The sequence below is a fragment of the Fukomys damarensis genome, unplaced genomic scaffold, assembly GCF_012274545.1.
Source record: "Fukomys damarensis isolate Sample0158 unplaced genomic scaffold, DMR_v1.0_HiC HiC_scaffold_23, whole genome shotgun sequence".
NCBI lineage: Eukaryota > Metazoa > Chordata > Mammalia > Rodentia > Bathyergidae > Fukomys > Fukomys damarensis.
The window spans coordinates 31,199,756-31,217,090 of NW_022900935.1; the positions used below are offsets into that span (position 1 = coordinate 31,199,756).

At 44.6% G+C, this 17,335-nt stretch overlaps 1 protein-coding gene across 1 annotated transcript in view; it reads right to left on the minus strand.

Moving 5' to 3' along the window:
- The window catches only part of Echdc2 (enoyl-CoA hydratase domain containing 2), an 18,053-nt gene extending 17,771 nt beyond the window's left edge, over window positions 1–282 (minus strand). The window contains exon 1 of the mRNA XM_010610349.3: window positions 1–282. Within this exon, the coding sequence (XP_010608651.1) occupies window positions 1–101 (101 nt within the window). The 5' untranslated portion in view covers window positions 102–282.
- Window positions 283–17,335: the final 17,053 nt, after the last annotated feature.

Sequence of the window (17,335 nt, forward strand, 5' to 3'; positions counted from 1 at the left end):
TCGGAGGCGCAGCCGCGGACCCCGAAGGGCCTCCAAGGGCGCAGGAGGCGCAGCGAGCGCAGCATCGGTGCGCGGGCCGTGAAGGCGCAGATCGGACCCATACCCGCCTCGGCTCCGCTGAAAATTTAGTTCCGGCGGCGGGCAAGGCCTAGACAATTGCTCCACCTATGGGCCGAGAAGCCCCTGAGCCCCTTGGAGACTCGGAGAGGAGCCCATGAAGCCTCCAAGGGATTTGGGCAAGGTTTTCAGCTTCTCCAAGAGTCACTGTTTTAATCTGAGGAGGAAGGAGAATAACAGCGATTGCCTCGTGGTGGTGATGTGAGAACTAAATAGGGTGTGTGAATTTTGCTTATACATATGCTCAGTAAATGTCATTTCAGTTAAAACGTGGCGTTTTATTAATCACTCCAGCGTTGCCCACATTCACTACCCCACTGTCTCACCTTCATTTGTGCCTCAAACAGAATGGGAGGCGAGGCAGTGAGGTTAGTGCTTCACCTCGTGTTAAATGTTTACCCCAATTTAATGCTCAGTGAGTTGTCCCACAAAAACATTTATGAATGTGAATTGCTAGTTTCTGCTCCCCGCCATCCATCCACGCTGCCTTTGCAGAGGCCTTGTTTGCTTCTTGACCAATCAAGAGTATCAGTGAACGTCCTCCCTGCTCCCCAAATTCTTTCTCTTCCTTTTTGAAGATCTCAAACACATCTGGCCCTTGACCTATGGCCACACTGTTAGATTCTCTCTTTCAATTCATTAGTATTTTGGGTCTCTTTGTTACTGATTAATGTAACCTCTTTGACAAAAATAGGGCCACTGATAGCCAGGGAGATTTGGGCTACAGGAAGGGAAAGCCACCTATGTCAGGTTGGATAAGACAGGCTTGTTACAAGGCAAGATGAGTAATGTAACAGGCAGTGGGACTGGCTTGGAGTGGGAAGCTGTAAAAAACGCTATGGGGGCTGAGCATTTAGCTCAGTGGTTCTGCCGCCTGCCTTGCAAGCACAAGGACCAGAATTCGATCCCTGTTACAAAAAAAAAAAAAAAAAGGATGAGTGTGGGCCGGAGATTTACCTCAGTGGTTCCAATGCCTGCCTCGCAAGCACAAGGACCAGAATTCGATCCCTGTTACAAAAAAAAAAAAAAAGGATGAGTGTGGGCCGGAGATTTACCTCAGTGGTTCCAATGCCTGCCTCGCAAGCACAAGGACCAGAATTCGATCCCTGTTACAAAAAAAAAAAAAAAGGATGAGTGTGGGCCGGAGATTTACCTCAGTGGTTCCAATGCCTGCCTCGCAAGCACAAGGACCAGAATTCGATCCCTGTTACAAAAAAAAAAAAAAAGGATGAGTTTGGGCCGGAGATTTAGCTCAGTGGTTCCAATGCCTGCCTCGCAAGCACAAGGACCTGAGTTCGATCCCTGGTACCAAAAAACCAAACAAACAATACCCCCCCAATCTGGGCAGCTGGGCGTGGTCCTTGAGGCAGTGAGCAGAGAGGGCTGATATCAGAATCTCTCTCTTACATGCTTTTGATCTCCTCCCTCTCTCCTCCCCTCTGCTCTGCACCGGGGATTAGACAGACCCAGAACCTTCACACTGAGCTACATCCCCACCATATTTTTACTTTGAGACATAGAAGTCATTAAATTGCCCAAGCTGGGCTGGAACTTTTGATCCTCCTGCCTCAGCCTCTCAAGGGTGCTATGATCACAGCTGTGCACCAGTACACCCAGCTCCCCCACGTCCCAGGCTGAGGATGAACCTTGCACTTGCGGTGCCACTGAGCTAAAACCCTAGCTCTCACCCAGCTTCTTCTGTCTCTGATAAAGGCATTCATTTCATTCATGAGGGCTCCACGTTCGTGACTTAATCAGCTCCCAAAAAGCCTCACCTAATAACATCATACTGGGGATTAGGCTTCTATATATGGACCAGATGGGGCTGGGAGCAGACATTTGGTCCACAGCAGAAACGATGCAGGGGAGCAGGGTCACTCTGGAGGGGTCTCTTCTGTGGGCGGCTTTGGTTCTGAAACTTCCATGTGGCTGAGCTAACACAGCTGCGCCAACCCTACTCACCCATGATTTTTAGTATAACTGCTTATTACCACCGAGGGATACAGTCCAGTCCACATTGCAGGGGAATTTCTCATGCACTTCCAGTGTTAGGCACTGTGGGGTCTCCTGAGCTCCGGAGAAGGCACTGCTCATGAACAACTCTGGTCCTCGGGCTGTGGAGAAAGTATTCTTGTGGGAAGGAGAGGGCAGGAGCCAAAGGTCAGCCTCTCCACGTTGGCGTGGAGCCGTTTGAGACAGGAAATAAGCTCCTTTTGGAAGGTGACGAGTTTGCGCGATGCTAGACTTCTCAGAGGAAATGGCTCGTGGAAAGCAGACCTTGGGAGATGAGAAAGGCCAACAGTGTTTGGAAGTTTAAGGCCTCAACTTTGAGTTGAATTGGGGGCTGCAAAAGATACTCATTGGAAAATTGTTTATTTCTTGTTTTCCCTACTAAGATAAAATTTCTGTGAAAATGAGTATGTTGTTATTCACTGTCTGGCACATGGCAGGTTTCCAATAAATGTTTTGTGGGATAAATGGCAGCATGCCAGGCTTTTGTGAGGTATGAGGGGTGAGTTATTTTCTTCTCTCCCAAAAGATTATGCCTTCTATCTTATTATTTATTTATTTTGCCCCAATATTAAGAGTTTAGGGCCGGGGATGTAGCTCAGTAGCACCACGCCTGCCTCACAAACACAAGGTCCTGAGTTCGATGGCTGGTGGGGGCGGGAGTTGACCAACAGCCTGAAGCTTGAGGCTGGATACCTGCTGGGGTTGGAAGTGTGGGAGAGCCCGGCTCTGGGCAACTGCATTCAGGTGTGCATCTACGATAGAGAGGGTGGCATGGTGACTTCATGCTGCTATAACAGAATACCTGAGACTGATAATTTATAAAGGAAAAAGGTTTATTCAGCTCATGATTCTGTAGACTGGGAGGTACAGGGTGAGGGGCCACGTCTGATGCTAGCTTTCTTGCTAGTCTGGACTCTCTACAGAGTCCCACTGCAGTGCAGGGCATCACATGGCAAGACAGACTAAGGGGCCAAGTGAGAACACACTTTTATAGCAAAGCTGCTTCCTCAGTAACCCGTAACTGACTGATCTTTTCATGAGGGCGAGATACTCATGACTCAATCATGTGCCAAAATTCTACCTCCAAATACCACTAACATATATTAATCGGGAGATGAAGTTTCCAGCACACAGTGGACACTGGGGAGGGGCACGTTTAAACCAAAGTAGATGGTACCGAGCTTCTGTTCTCAACACCCTACTTCTGTCAGTCTGAGCAGGTCTCTTGGGCCTCCGTTTCCTTGGTGGGAGATAAGTAAGGGATGACAGCGAATGCTGAACCTTCTGTTCCCACATTTCATGAAACAACCTCAGATCAGAGAAATTGGGGGATGGGTGCATGAGGCCTTAGAGACTCCTTGGCTCTTCATGCCCAGGGAGATGGATAGGCTGAGAAGAGACCCAAGAAGACCTTATCCTCAGGCTTATCCTTGGCTCAGAGACAATGTACAGCAGATACATATATTTAAAATCCCAAAGCAATAAACAAAAACAATAGTGAAGCCTGGTGTGGTGGCACATGCTTGTAACCCTAGCAATTGGGAGGCTGAGGCAGGAGGATCACTGTGAGTTCGAGACCAGCCTGGGCTACATAGTGAGTTCCAGGTCCGTCTCAACTACGTAGTGAGACCCTGTCTCAAAAATACAAACTAACAAACAAAAAACGATCCTCAATATGTACATCCAGAAAGTTCCCTTTGAAACTTTATACAGGAGGCCAGAAGGCAGTGGGGTGCTCCTCGATTCATCACAAGATTAAGTCTGGTAAACACATTCTATGCTAAAATATTGTGTTGTGAAGCGTTTAATGCACCTGAACATCACAGCCACACCCTAAGCTGTGGTGAATTATTACTTATGCTTGTGATTGTGGGGTTGGCTGGGAGCTGTGGTTCGCCGCCACTGCTCAGCACTAACCAGGAGTACCAATCATCCGGGAAAGATCAAAATTCAAAAAAATTCAAAATGTGGTTTCCATTAAATGTTTGTTGTTTTTGCGGCACTGTAAAATAAAAATAGTGTAAGTCAACCCATATAAATCTGAGATAACCTGTATTCAAGGTGCTAAAAAAAAAAAAAAAAAAAAAAAAAAAAAAAAGCTACCAACCAGGAATTGATCCTATTTTCAGAAAAAATTGTTCTTTCAGATTTAAGGAGAGGACTGCAGACATAGCTCAGTGGTAGAGTGCTTGCCTAGCATGCATGAGGCCCCGAGTTCAATCCCCAGTAAAAATGTGTACAGAAAGGATAACATTTCCAGATAAAGCAGAGCTGAGAGAGTTTGTTACTCCTAGATCTCCTCTGAAATAAAAGCTCAAGAAAGTCACGTAGGTTGACGTGGTGGACATCGTGTAGTAGCTGTAAGAAGAAATAAGTCTCCCAGAGGGGTTAACACATGGGCAGCTATAAAAGCTAGTATTATTTTAACAGGTTTGTAGCTGTACTTTCTGTTGCTCCATGAGACTAATACATTAATTTTTTTTTTCAAGCGGGGCGTCAGGGCACAACTTGTTGTAGCAGACACCTTTGCCCAGTATTAGCAGGCTATAGTGACACAAGCTTCTTGCCCCTCCATAATTCGGCTGTGTTACACTGGAAGTAGTCCAATGAGCTAAGTTTACTTCCAGCCAAGGTCAACTCAGCTCCAGCTAAATTGCTCCCCTCTGAATTAACCATTTGTTCTCTTTGACGAAGATATGCTTGTCCCCTCATTCTGCAGTCCTGCCTGCTTAATACTTGTTATCAGCAGGTGTCCCCAGGCCGGCCCAGCCTTCCCCCTTCCCACACTTGTAATGAATAAATACTGGATGTCCTGGAAGTCCTTTGTCTTTGCTGCCCAGAGACTCAGTTTCTGAGTCAAGACTCAAGACTTGACTCAAGTCAAGACTCAGTTTCTCTCAAGTCTCTGTCTGTGTACTTCTTTTAATCCCCACTTTCCTATCTTATAGACGTTGTACTACTGGCTTGCAGGAGACCAGGACCACTGCAGGGATCTCTGGCAAGATCTCCTTTCCTTTTCCCTATAATTTGGAATCCCAGAAACCTAGGAGGCTGAGGCAGAAGGATCACAAGTTCTAGACCAGTTTGAGGAACATGGTGGCTTAGCGAGACCCTGTCTCAAAGTAAAACACAAAAAAGGGACAAGGGCTATAGCTCAGTGTGAAAGCCCTAGATTCAGTCCCTAGTACTGAAACATTTTTTAATCTAAAAGCTAATATTTGTATAATTTTACTTTGCAGACCCCCCATTTGTCTGTATAATTGAAGAGGTTAATGTATTTCAAAAAATTTAGTTGATCTTTTTACCCAAAACACAATGTGTGAAGATTTTTGTAACATCAACAACCAAAATGAGTGAGGATGAAGCTGTTAAAGACGCAGAGATTTTTTTTTTCCCCCTGGTGCTGGGGATCAAATCCAGGGCCTTGCTGTACTCTATCACCAAGCTTCCTTCCCAGGCAAACAGCAGATTTTTATTTTAGTTTTGGTACTGGGAATTGAACCTGGGGGGTCTCTACCACTGAGTTATATACCCAGCCTTTTTATTTTCTAGTTTGAGAGAGGATCTCACTAAATTGTCCAGGTGAGACTCAAACTTACAGTCCTTTCTCTGTCTTCCAAGTGCTGGGACTTTGGGCAAGTGCCACTATACCCGTATCAAAGAGTAGAATTTTTGTGTTATTGAAGTTAAGATGGTATGAATTCTAATTAAAGGGTTATAATCTTAGAATGTTGAATGTGATCCCTATAATAACCACAAGGAAAGTAGCTGTAGATGTTGGGTGGTTGGGGCTCAGGTCTGTAATCCCATCACTTGGGAGGCTGAGACATGAGGATCAGCAATGAGTTTGAGGCCAGCCTGAGCTATGTAGTAAGTTCAAATCTGGCCTGAACTACATAAGGAGACCCTGTCTCAAAAAAATAGGAAATAGCGATAGAGTATATAGAAAAGGAAATGGGAAAAGAATTAAAAATTTTGACTCTGAAAAATCAATCAAACTCAAAACAGTAATGCAGGAAATGAGTGGCACAAAGAGCTATAAGGCTCGTAGAAAACATAGTGGAATGGCAGCATTAAGTTCCTTCTTGTCAGTACTCACTTTAAGTGGAAACAGAATAAATTTCCCAGTCAGAAAACAGAGACTGGTAGAATTGGGTAAAAAACCATATTATAACTATAAGCTGTCGATAAGAGATTCCCTTTAGGGCCGGAGATTTAGCTCAGTGGTGCTACTGTCTGCCTTGCAAGCGCAAGGTCCCAAATTCAATCCTGGTGAAAAAAAAAAATTCCCGTTAGATCCAAAGACACAAATAGATTGGAAGTAAAAAGAGGGAAAGATATTCCTTGCAAATAGTAACCAAAACAGGGCAGGAACGGATACTAATATTGGGCAAAATAGACTTCAAACCCAGCGGGTCTTTGAGCTTGCAATGTTCTTGCCCAGTCTTCTAGTCTGGACCAGAGACATAGAAATCACAGGCCGAGGAAGTAGTTAAGAGAAGTGTTTATTGGAAGTCCAAGAAGAGAGAAAGCTCTCAATAGGTGGAAGGGATCCTGAAAATGGTTGTCAGTATAACCAATTCTCTCCTTCTGGGGTCTTATTCTGAGTGTGACAGAAAAATGAAGCTGACAGGTCAGTAATGGGGAATGGAATTGGCAGTGGTTTTATTACAAAAAAGAGAAAAAAGGAAGCTCCCATAGTTAAGAGGGGTTCCAAAGGAGGACCCTGTAGAGGCATTCCAAATCTAGAGGCTTTTATGCAGTCCTTGGCATGTGAAGGTCTCAGATGGAGGTGAGAGAATGTAGTTGCCACTCTTGCTAGGCTTTTGACGTCCACAAAGCAGACTTTATTATTATTATTATTATTATTATTATTATTATTATTATTATTGTTATTATCATTATTATTTTGTCCTTCGCATGCCAGCCTTCTGAAGCCCAACCCAATTTACTCAGGCACTCGTGCTTTGTCCCTTGTGCCCCAATTCCCCAAGGCTTACCTCACCTTGCCTTTAGTTCACTCAGACCCTTACCTCAAACTATCATCCCTCTATCTCCTAGTCTCAAGCCACCCCCTTCAACAGTGGTGACCCTAGCTGCTGCCAGGAATGTGAGAGAATCAGTTGCTCTGGCTGCCTCTTGTGGAGAGGGTGCTGGCAGGGCCCACCACTGTGAGGTCTATTTAAGAGCCCTCAGCAGAAATCAGGACGAACATCTATTGGTGAATCTGTCTGTGCCACCATTTGTAGCTTTAAAGATGTCCGATGAGAAGAAAGAAATTTGACCAAGAAGTTGAGTGTGCATGAACCTGTCTAACAAGATTCTGAACCCTGGTCACTGTCTTTAAGGAAGGATTGTACTGGACTGTGTTGATGCCTTTAACTGGAGCCAGGTGGAGATTGGTATAGGGACCATAGAGTGGGCTGCAGCAGAGGGTGAGAGGCATAACCGCAACTTACTGTTCTTTTTGTTTTGTTTTGTTTTGGGTGCCGGGGATCGAACTCGGATCCTTATGCTTGGGAGGCAGGCAGCGGCACCACTGAGCTAAATCCAGGCCCCTAACAACTTACTGTTAATGTAGGGGTGGACTGGTTGAGAATGTGATGGGTACAATTGAGAGTGTGATGTAAGTATTCTATCCCAGATGGAAATGGGATAGTAGATTGATTTGGTGAGTTTATACTACCAAACAAAGACAGAAACAAAAGATCGAGGTTTTGATAGATTACAACTCTTGCAAGGTGCCTTGGAGCCATAGTTCATGTACAAGAAATATAAAAGTATTTATTGGTGAGTTAGAATTAGAGCAGATGGAGTAGGTCAGAGAGGTCAAAGGTAAACTGGATGTGATAGGAGAGTACTGGAGAGACATGAAACCATGAGATCAATTTTTGCGTCTTGGGACTATTCCCAGAATAGAGCTAATTTAACTAGAGGAAGAAAACCTAAACAGTTATCTAGCTTGTCAGTGAACGTGATTCCTCTCCCCAGGAAGCTGACAAGTTAGAACCAGAGGAAAGTTAGAATGAGGATTCCTAGCTGGAGATTTAACAAGAACAGGGGTGGGTCTATCATTATTAAGCATTACTTATCTTTTGAAGCAGGAGGTGACATTTTCTGAAAGAAGAATCTCATTTTTCCATCAGTTAACAGGAGTATCTCCCAAGTGGTTCCTCTCCTGTTGTCCTGTCCAGTGAGATACTTTCCTGGGTTACTGACCCCAGTTATAGATAAGAGTGGTAGATCCAGGAATTCTATCTGGGGACTTCAGCTGCTGTGAGGGTGAAGAGAATTACCAGATGGGGACCCTTCCATGTTGGGTCAAGGGAGGGAGTGGAGGTAGGTAAATAATTTACTAGGGTCAGGTCTTCTGGTTAAAAAGAGGGGGCTTGTTCTCTCTGGGCTAGACCTCTAGGTTTTCCTGGAGGTCCCTCTAGAGGTACGAGAGAGGTGATGTTTCACCTGGGCCATCACTTCAGGATCTAATAAGAAATCATTGGTAAGAAAAAGGATCCCCTATAGTACCTCAAAGGGGCTGAGGCCTGAACACCGAGGGGAGTTTCTTATCCTAAGTAGGAAAATGGATAAGAAGGTGGTATAGGGAAGACCAGCCTCATGGGTTGATTAGCAGAGATGGGGTTTTTAAATTCCATTGATTCTCTCTACTTTCCCCAAAGACTGGAATCTGCAGCCACAGTGTAGATGATATTGTATACCCAGGACTGCTGAGATTCCCTGAGTAACTTCAGCCATGTGTGGGTAGAAGATTAGACACTTTTTCTTCCAGTCACTCAGAACCTTAAGGTTGTGAGCATGCAACAATTCCCAATTCTTAAGGATGCAGCTAAATTGGGGAGAGAGTAAATGGAAAGTTTTTGAACCTTACCTGAGGATTGGGGTCGATATGGGATATGAAAATTCTGGGTTATATTGAGGGAGGAGACTACATGTTGGGTGATGTGTGAGGTGAATTGAGGTCCATTATTAGTTTGGATTGACCTTGGGAGTCCGAAGAAGGGAATGATTTCAGTGAGAAGGATGTGTACTACTGTGCTACTTGTGCTACTTGTTTGATGTAGGAAAGGCCTCCTGAGATGTTAACTAGGACAAGGAGGGATCTTTGTTTTTTTACTGAAGGCATGTGAGTAAAGTCTATTTGCCAGTTAGTGCTGGGGAGGGATCCCAGAAATTGATGGGCAGGGAAGGGAGTTGGTCTGAGGTTGCACTGGGGGTTGGTGGTTTGGCATATGGGACGCTGGGTGATAATCTTTTGAAGGGAGGTCCTAAAAGTAGGGTGAGATGTATGTGAATCTCTAGGAATTGGAGCATGGAGAAGGATCTGGCATGGAATTGGTCATGGAAAGATGAAAATAATTTGCTTTGCAAGCTTTCAGGAAGGACCAATTTTTCATGGAGAAACAACCACGGTTCCTCTTATCACGCCCTCTGTTCTTTGAGTAGAGTTATTTCTTGGGGTAAGTAGCAATGTATAAGAGGGAGCCAAAAGCAGGGAATGGAGAGAGTCTTGGTGGCTGCCTCTATCAGCCATGTTACTTCCACAAGGATTTGTCTGTGGTGTTTATCTCGTGAGTTAGGTCTTTGATAGCCCTTGCAAAGAATGACTATAACTCTACGGGGGTAGAAGAGCTGCCTTTAGAAGGTCTTGAATTAGGGGCCCATTTTGTATAGGGGTATGTTTTACAGTAAGGAATCCCCTTTCATGCCAGATTTGAATGTTTAAGTATATATGCATATTTGGAATCTCTGTAAATATTGATGGTTTTATCTTTTTTGAGAGTGAGAGCTCTAGCGAGTGCGATGAGTTCTGCCTGCTGTAAAATTGTCCCTGTGGGGAGGGCTGCTGCCTCATTTACTTCTAGGGAAAGTTAGGAGGACTGGCTACCCTGAGAGCCTTCAAGGATGGTGTACCAATGGGTGGTCTTTGAAGCACTTCCATCAATAAATCAGCCGGGGCACCCTGGAATATGTTCCAAGGTTATGTGATGGAACCCAGTGAGAGTAAAACCAAGGAGCTCAGTGCACTCATATTGGGGAGTGGAGTCAGGTAGTGGGAGGAAGTTGGCAGGGTTTAGGGAAGATTAGCAGTAGAAGATAACTGAGGGTTGTAAGAGCTGAGAGTGTAGGATTTAAAGTTGGGCGGGAGAGGAAAGGGTTAAAGCACAATGGCTGAGAAGGTTGGAGATGTTGTGTGAAGAGTGTACCTATAGGGGCCAGTGGAGAATAATCTTTTGGGCCTCAGGGATAAGGAGTACCACTGACAGTAAGACCTGTGAACAGAATGGCCAACCTTATTATAAGGTTGAGCTGTTTGGATAAATAGACAACAGGCCAGCAGGAGTCTCCAGCTGGCTGTGCAAGTAGCCCTAATGCTTGTTCCTGCTTGCTGGTCAGAAATAGAAACAAAGGTTTCTTGTTTATTAGGACTGGGTGAGGTCAAAATGGAGCCTTAAGGAGTGCCCGATAGAGGGCCCCAAAGAAAACTGAAATTAAATCTGTTTCTGGCATGCTTTCTCAGGGATCTTGATGGGAAGCTTCATAGAGGTGTTTTTGTAATGAGTGAGAAATTTGGGGATCCAAAGTCTAAAACAGCTAATAAGTCTCAGAAAGGAAAGGAGGAGGGGAGGAAAGGAAGATTGTTAATAGCCTCTTTTTAGGAAGGAGGTATGCAGTGAGGGACAGGAATGAGGTGAAGGCCGAGGTAAGTGACCTCTTGTACCAGTTGGGCTTTGTATTCTGAGACACGGTAACCCGTGGTTTCCCCAAGAATCTATGAAGGGAGATAGTGTAGGCTACAGGATCACTTTTCCAGGGGCTGCAAAGCAAAAGCTCATCAACATAGTGGAGCAGGTAGCTGGCGGTAAGGTTGAGGGATTGGAGTGCCTTTTGTAATGCTTGGCCAAAGAAGTGGGAGCTATCCCAGAATCTCTGGGTAAGAACTGCCCGTGAACAGAGATACAGGGTCTGTCCAGATAAAGTTGTTGGGAATCAGAACCGAGGGGAATACTAAAGGCATCTTTGCGGTCTAAACAAGAAAGGCCTGAGTATTGTGGGGATATGGGAAAGGAGCGTGTGGGGGTCGGGGAACCACTGGGTGAGTGGGAGCAACAGCTCCGTTAATCTTTCCGAGATCTTGGACTAACCAGAGGAAGCCATCAGGTGTTTTTGTTGTTGTTGTTTTCAGGAAGGTTAGTAGTGTTGGGGAGAGTGGGTAGAGATGAGAATTTGGGCTTTAAAAGGGCAGGTGATAATGGGCTGTCCCCCCCTGGATTGCCATTGAAGACAAGGAGGTTATTGGTTGACTGTGACAGCTTGAGTAGGATCCCTCAGGGCTATTTTGAGGGGTTGGTGGTGTAACACTATGGAAGGGTTTTTTGTGACCTAAGCAATAGGGTCAATAAATCGTAATTTGATGAGTTGGATCACCTCAGAGGGGAAGGTTTTAGGGTATGACTGGTAGAATAAGGAAGGGCTCAGAAGGAAGTGAGGGAATATATAGAGATACCCCTAAGCGATGGAGAGTATCTCTACTTAAAAGGGGTGTGGGGCAGTGGAAAATTAACAAGAAAGAGTGAAAGTTATATGGCCTAAAAAACAGTGTAAGGGCGGAATCTTGGCTGGCATTTCTTCTTCTTCTTTTTTTTTTTTTTTTTTTTTTTTTTTTTGATTTTTTTGAGAAAGGGTCTCACTGTGTAGTTGAGACTGACCTGGAACTCACCATGTAACCCAGGGTGGTATCGAACTCACAGCGATCCTCCTGCCTCAGCCTCCTGAGTGGTGGGATTACAGGAGTGTGCCACCACCACGCCCGGTTTGGGCCCTTTACTCCAATAACTGAGATAGAGGAGAGCAAAGGTCCCAAATAGTCAATAAGAACAGAGAGGCTAGCGTCTTAGCCAGAAAGGAAACCTGTTTTCTGGCCTCCACCATTGTTACCCATGAATACACTGATGATGTTGTGGGAGGGCTTAGAGATCAGACCAAGTCAATCAGCAGGTGAGGTTAAGGCCATGGGCACTGCCAGGTCTGCTCCATATGTGTCAGGTCACCTGGAAAGGAGAGAACTCAAGGGAAAGGGCTGACTTTCCCAGAGGGCAATCAATTTTCCAATGGCCCCATTGTCCAAAGTTCAGACATGGCTTTGTAGAGGCCTGGAATTAGGGTAAGCTTTTGCCCAGTGGCCTGGCTTGCCACAGTGAAAACTGTTGCTGGATGAGTATAAGGCGGAGCTTTTAGAAAGTTTTTTGTTGTTGTTGTTGTTGTTTTGCCAGAAGGCCAAACAAGGGAAGCTGGTATTTGATTTTTAATCTTTAGCTTTAGTTTGTTTTTTCCTTTAGAGTTCTCTGTTCCTCGTCTCAGTTGTTGAAAACTTTAAAGGCAATATCTACAAACTCCTGTGGTTTTGGGGTCCATTTTCTAATTTTTAGAGCTTTATGTGGATGTCTAAATAAGACTGGGAGCCAGGGATTTAGCTCAGTGGTTCCGCCGCCTGCCTCTCAAGCTCAAGGACCCGAGTTCAATCCCTGGTACCAAAGAAAATAAAGACATAAATAATAAATAAATAAATAAGACTGGGAGATGAAGTGGAGGTGTAGTGTTGTGCCCAGATCGCGATAACCCCAAATACCACCAAGGAGTCGAGTCCGATGCAATCACATGAGGAGTTTATTGCAAGCTCGAGCCTGGACTCCCGGACCTCACCGACATAGCAGATTTGTACCGACAGCCCCGAACCCGATTTCAAACAGGCTTTTTATCCGCAAAGAAGCAGAACGAGGGGCTTTCTAGACGGGTCAGTGCCTGATTGGTTAACATTTTGAAAATGCAGGCAGGGGACAAGTGTTCTGACTTGAGTTGGGGGTCAGCAGTCACGTACTCGGCAGTCACACATTGATAATTAACAGATACCTATAGGATGGTTCAAAGGCTATCAAGACCTTCTGGATGAGCAAACAGTTCGATAATTAACTTGGGGGTCTCTATGCATTTCATAGTCTAGAACCATTAATTTGCACGTTAATCAGGTTCCAGACTTCAAACAGTACAAGATTGCCTTACATTCCTAAACCAGGGTTAGAACAAAGGTAGGAGCTACAGCTACAATGGGAGGGGGTTAGAGCACTGTCTCCTAGGCCCTTTGTCATTTAGCATGGGCTTGAAATTTGGTCAAAAGGGCGCTTTGGGGTTTTTCCAGTAACTGGGCGGTGACCTGATCACAAAATGGAGTAACTTTTTCAAAATGGAGTCAGTTTGGGTTCTACAGTAGAAGAATTATTTATTTATTTTTGGTACTGGGGATCAAACTTGGGACCTTGCACTTATGAGGCAGGTGGCAGAACTGCTGAGCTAAATCCCCAGCCCAAGAATTAGACCTTCAAGAGATTTAGGGGGGTGTTTGTATTTTAATCCTGACCTTTGAAAAGCAGTTCATAAAGATGGCTGGGTTTTTCATCTACCACTGCGTGATTTCTCTGAGGTGCTCATAGTTGACCTATTTATTTTAATTTTTTTCCATTCCTGCCAGGAGGCAAGATCCTGTGATTGAGATCTGTTGTAGCAGAGTCACCGTGTTAATATGTCCACTGAGGGTCTGGGCTTTAGTTACGGAGACTGCTTGAGCTGTTTCGGGGTGTCTGTCAGGGTGCTGGTGGTGGAGTTCATCAGTGCGGGTTTTCGGCCACCTTCCAGATGTGCCCTTTTTGTCATCTGTAAGGGTGGACAAGTGGTACAGTTCAGGAACAGAGTAGCTGAGTCACTCCCTTCCCTTCTACCAACTGTAAAAGCCGGGCCACCCTAATGATTATCCGGAGACAGGGAAACTGTGACAGCCACTTCAGCTATAAACACAACACCACCCTAGTGAGTTGGGCTCAGAGGAAGCAGAGGCTGTGGGTTGGGAGAACTGTGTTGGGTTGAGGTTGTTGAGGGAGTGGAGGCCACAGGGCAGGGTGTCATCAGCAGGATCAAATCGATCACTAGAGGAGGGTGTAGGTGTGATGTTGTTGGGTCAGGAGTGGGGATAGAGGATGATGCATCCTGAAATTTCTTTCTCTGTGATGGAAGTTAGCAAACCCGCAACCTATCCCTTGGGTAGGGTGTGTCAAAGGTCCCCACTTTGCTTTTGGGACTTTCTTGGAAACCTGTTTGGTGGCTTTTTGGGGGTGGGTCTAGCCAGTGGTAGGAGATAAAGAGGCATCAGGACTATCTCTTTGTTAAATCCACCTCTAGGCATTTTATTTTCTTCCTCTTTTTTTCTCACGTCTCCAACTCCTTGTTCTCAGATGCATAGCTTTTTTCCTTTGTATCCCTCCCCACTCTTTTCTTGCTCTCCGTGCAAAATTTCAGAGCTTTGAATTTTCTTTCTTTTCTTTTTCTTTTTTTTTTTCACCAGAGATAGAACTCAGGTCCTTGAGCTTGTGAGACAGGCAGCAGAACCACTGAGCTAAATTCCCTGCCTGGGTTTTTCTTTTTCATCAGCTAGAGGCTCCTAAGTTGCTAGAAAATGAGTGCTTACATATAAAAGCCCCAAATCAAAGCAGCACTAAAATTCTATCATATTCAATTAAAAAATGGCTATCATTGTCATAGGAGAAATATAACTTCCAACCCACTAGATGTCAGATGTGTTGAGTTCATGTTCCCTTGTAATTTAAGAACAAATTCCAAAGGACAAAGGAGGTTAAGAGTAGCAAAGGTTTATTGGGGAATAGGAACAGTTCCTAAGGGACAGGAGGGGTTCCAAGTAGGTTGCCACCAAGGCCCTTTGTCAGGGGTAATTTATACAGCAAAGTTACCACATGGGTACAGCGTGGGTCAAACTACAATCCACCTATAGGATTACTAAGGGTAGTCACTTAGCTAATATTGACCCAGCAGGGAAGTGAGTCACAGAGACAGGTTGCACAGAAAGAACAAAGGCATTTTTGGGAAGGGATGGGTCCAGTTGCTCTGGTCACTCACCTGGGTGGCTGATACCTACCCTACCTGGATTTTACTGGACCAGGTGATATCAGTCACAGTACAATCTCAAGTTATTGATTATCCCTTAGGGAGACTTGTAGGCCTGATCATTTCTTCTTTATCTTGAGGCCTGGCCTTTAACGGATGTGCCTCCAGCCACAGTGTTGGTGTGCTCTTGTCTTCTGCATGAATTTTCTTGAAGGCCTGTCCTGGTCTACCCCTTCCTTCCTTCCTTCCTTCCTTCCTTCCTTCCTTCCTTCCTTCCTTCCTTTCTTTCTTTCTCTTTCTTTCTTTCTTTCTCTCTTCCTTCCTTCCCTTCTTTCTTTCTTTCTGCCTTCCTTCTGAGGAACCCAAAGAGGCCAACGTCCCTCTGTTTTAGCTAAGCCAGATTAGATGCTCCATTATTCGGGCTGACCTTTAAACTCTGCAGATAGCCTTCCATTGCCGAAGAATAGATTAACCAAAAACCAGGTTTTTCAGGAATTCCAAATGAGCAGTTTCCAGGAATCCCAACTGGTTGGTTTATTCCAGAAACTGCAGCCAGGTCAAAGTATGGCGAAACCGGCTGTGGCAATTAGATGACTAAGATAAATCTCCCACGCAAACCCCTGCCCGCGCCCAAATAGTAGCCAATAAGTTTGAAGTATTACATCTTACAATATCCAATAGTAAGGTAGAATTATAGGGCAATAAAATCAGCAGGAATTGTAAAAATGAGCCAATAAGAAAGTTAAGATTTTCAAGCCTCCTTAACCGTATATAACCCTGTTGTAATCGTGATTCTGGACTCTTGCTCCCTAGTGGACAAGGGTCCGGGTTCGAACCTGTAATAAACTTCTCTTGTGATTGCAGCGGATTCGTTTCTCTGGTGGTCTTTGGGGAGACTGCGATCTGGGTACAACACCTGCCTTCCTTTCCTTCTCAGTACCAGGGATGGAACTGAGGACCTTGCACTTGTGAGGTAGGCAGCGGCACCACTGAGCTAAATCCCCGGCCTCTGCATATTAATTTCTATCCAATTTAGCTGTCTATAATATCATCAACAACAACAACAAAAAGCAACAACAGATGCTGCCAAGGCTTCAGGGAAAAAGGAACGCTTTGACACTGTTGGCGAGAATGTAAACCAGTCCAACCACTGTGGAAATCAGAATGAAGATTTTTTGAAAACTTACAGTGGAAATTCCTCTTGACTCAGTATCTCCCTAAAAGATTTGAAGACATTCTGCGACAGTGATCCATACCCATGTTTGTAGCAGCACAAGTCAGAACAGCTGAATCTCAGAACAGCCTGTATGTCCATCAATAGATGAATAAATGCAGCAAGTGTGATGCACACACAACCTAAAGAGGGTACTTTGCTTTCCGTGTTCTATATGTTTTCTTTCTTTAGTCTTTTTCTCTGTATATATATTTTTTGTTTTGTTTTGTTTTCTTCCTGGGAATCAAACTCGGGCCCTTGCACTTGCGAGGCAGGCAGCAGAACCACTGAGCCAAATCCCTGGCCCACTCTGCATTTTATTTATTTATTTATCTGTTTTGTTTTGTTCTGTTTTTGGTACCAGGGATCGAACTCAGAGCTTTGCACTTGTGAGGCAGGTGGCGGAACCACTGAGCCACATCCCTAGCCCATCGCTCTATATTTTTAAGTGTCATTTTTATTAGTACATGTTTGCAGTACATAATGATTACCTTCATAGTGGAGAATTGGTACACGTGTACAACACATCTCAATTCTATTTTGTCCCCTCCGCCCTCTTCCTTCTTATGTGTTTTCTTGTCTGTGTGCCTGCTGACCAGTTTTTTAAATCAGTTTTTAATAATTTTAATAATTGGCTAATGTGCCTATAGCTGCTCTATTTAAAAAATATTTTAGCTCATATCATTTTCTTTTAAAAAAATTTTTTTTCCTTACAGATTTTTTGCCTCTGTTTGGGCTTTCAAAAACTGGTTATACGAAATGCAAGAAAACCAAAAACACAAAAACAAAAAACAAAACTGGATATACGGATATTCAATGATTACCAAACTCACTTAAAAGAGTAGAGAAATGAAGTGAGGCGAATCTGGGCGTGGCGGTGCACACCTGTGATCCCAGCACCAGGGAAGTGAAGGAGGGAGGATTGTTGTGAATTCGAGGCCAGCCTGGTTACATAGGGAGTTCAAATCCAGCCTAGACTATATAGGAGACCTTGTCTGAAAAAAAAAAAAAAAAAAGTGAGGCTAT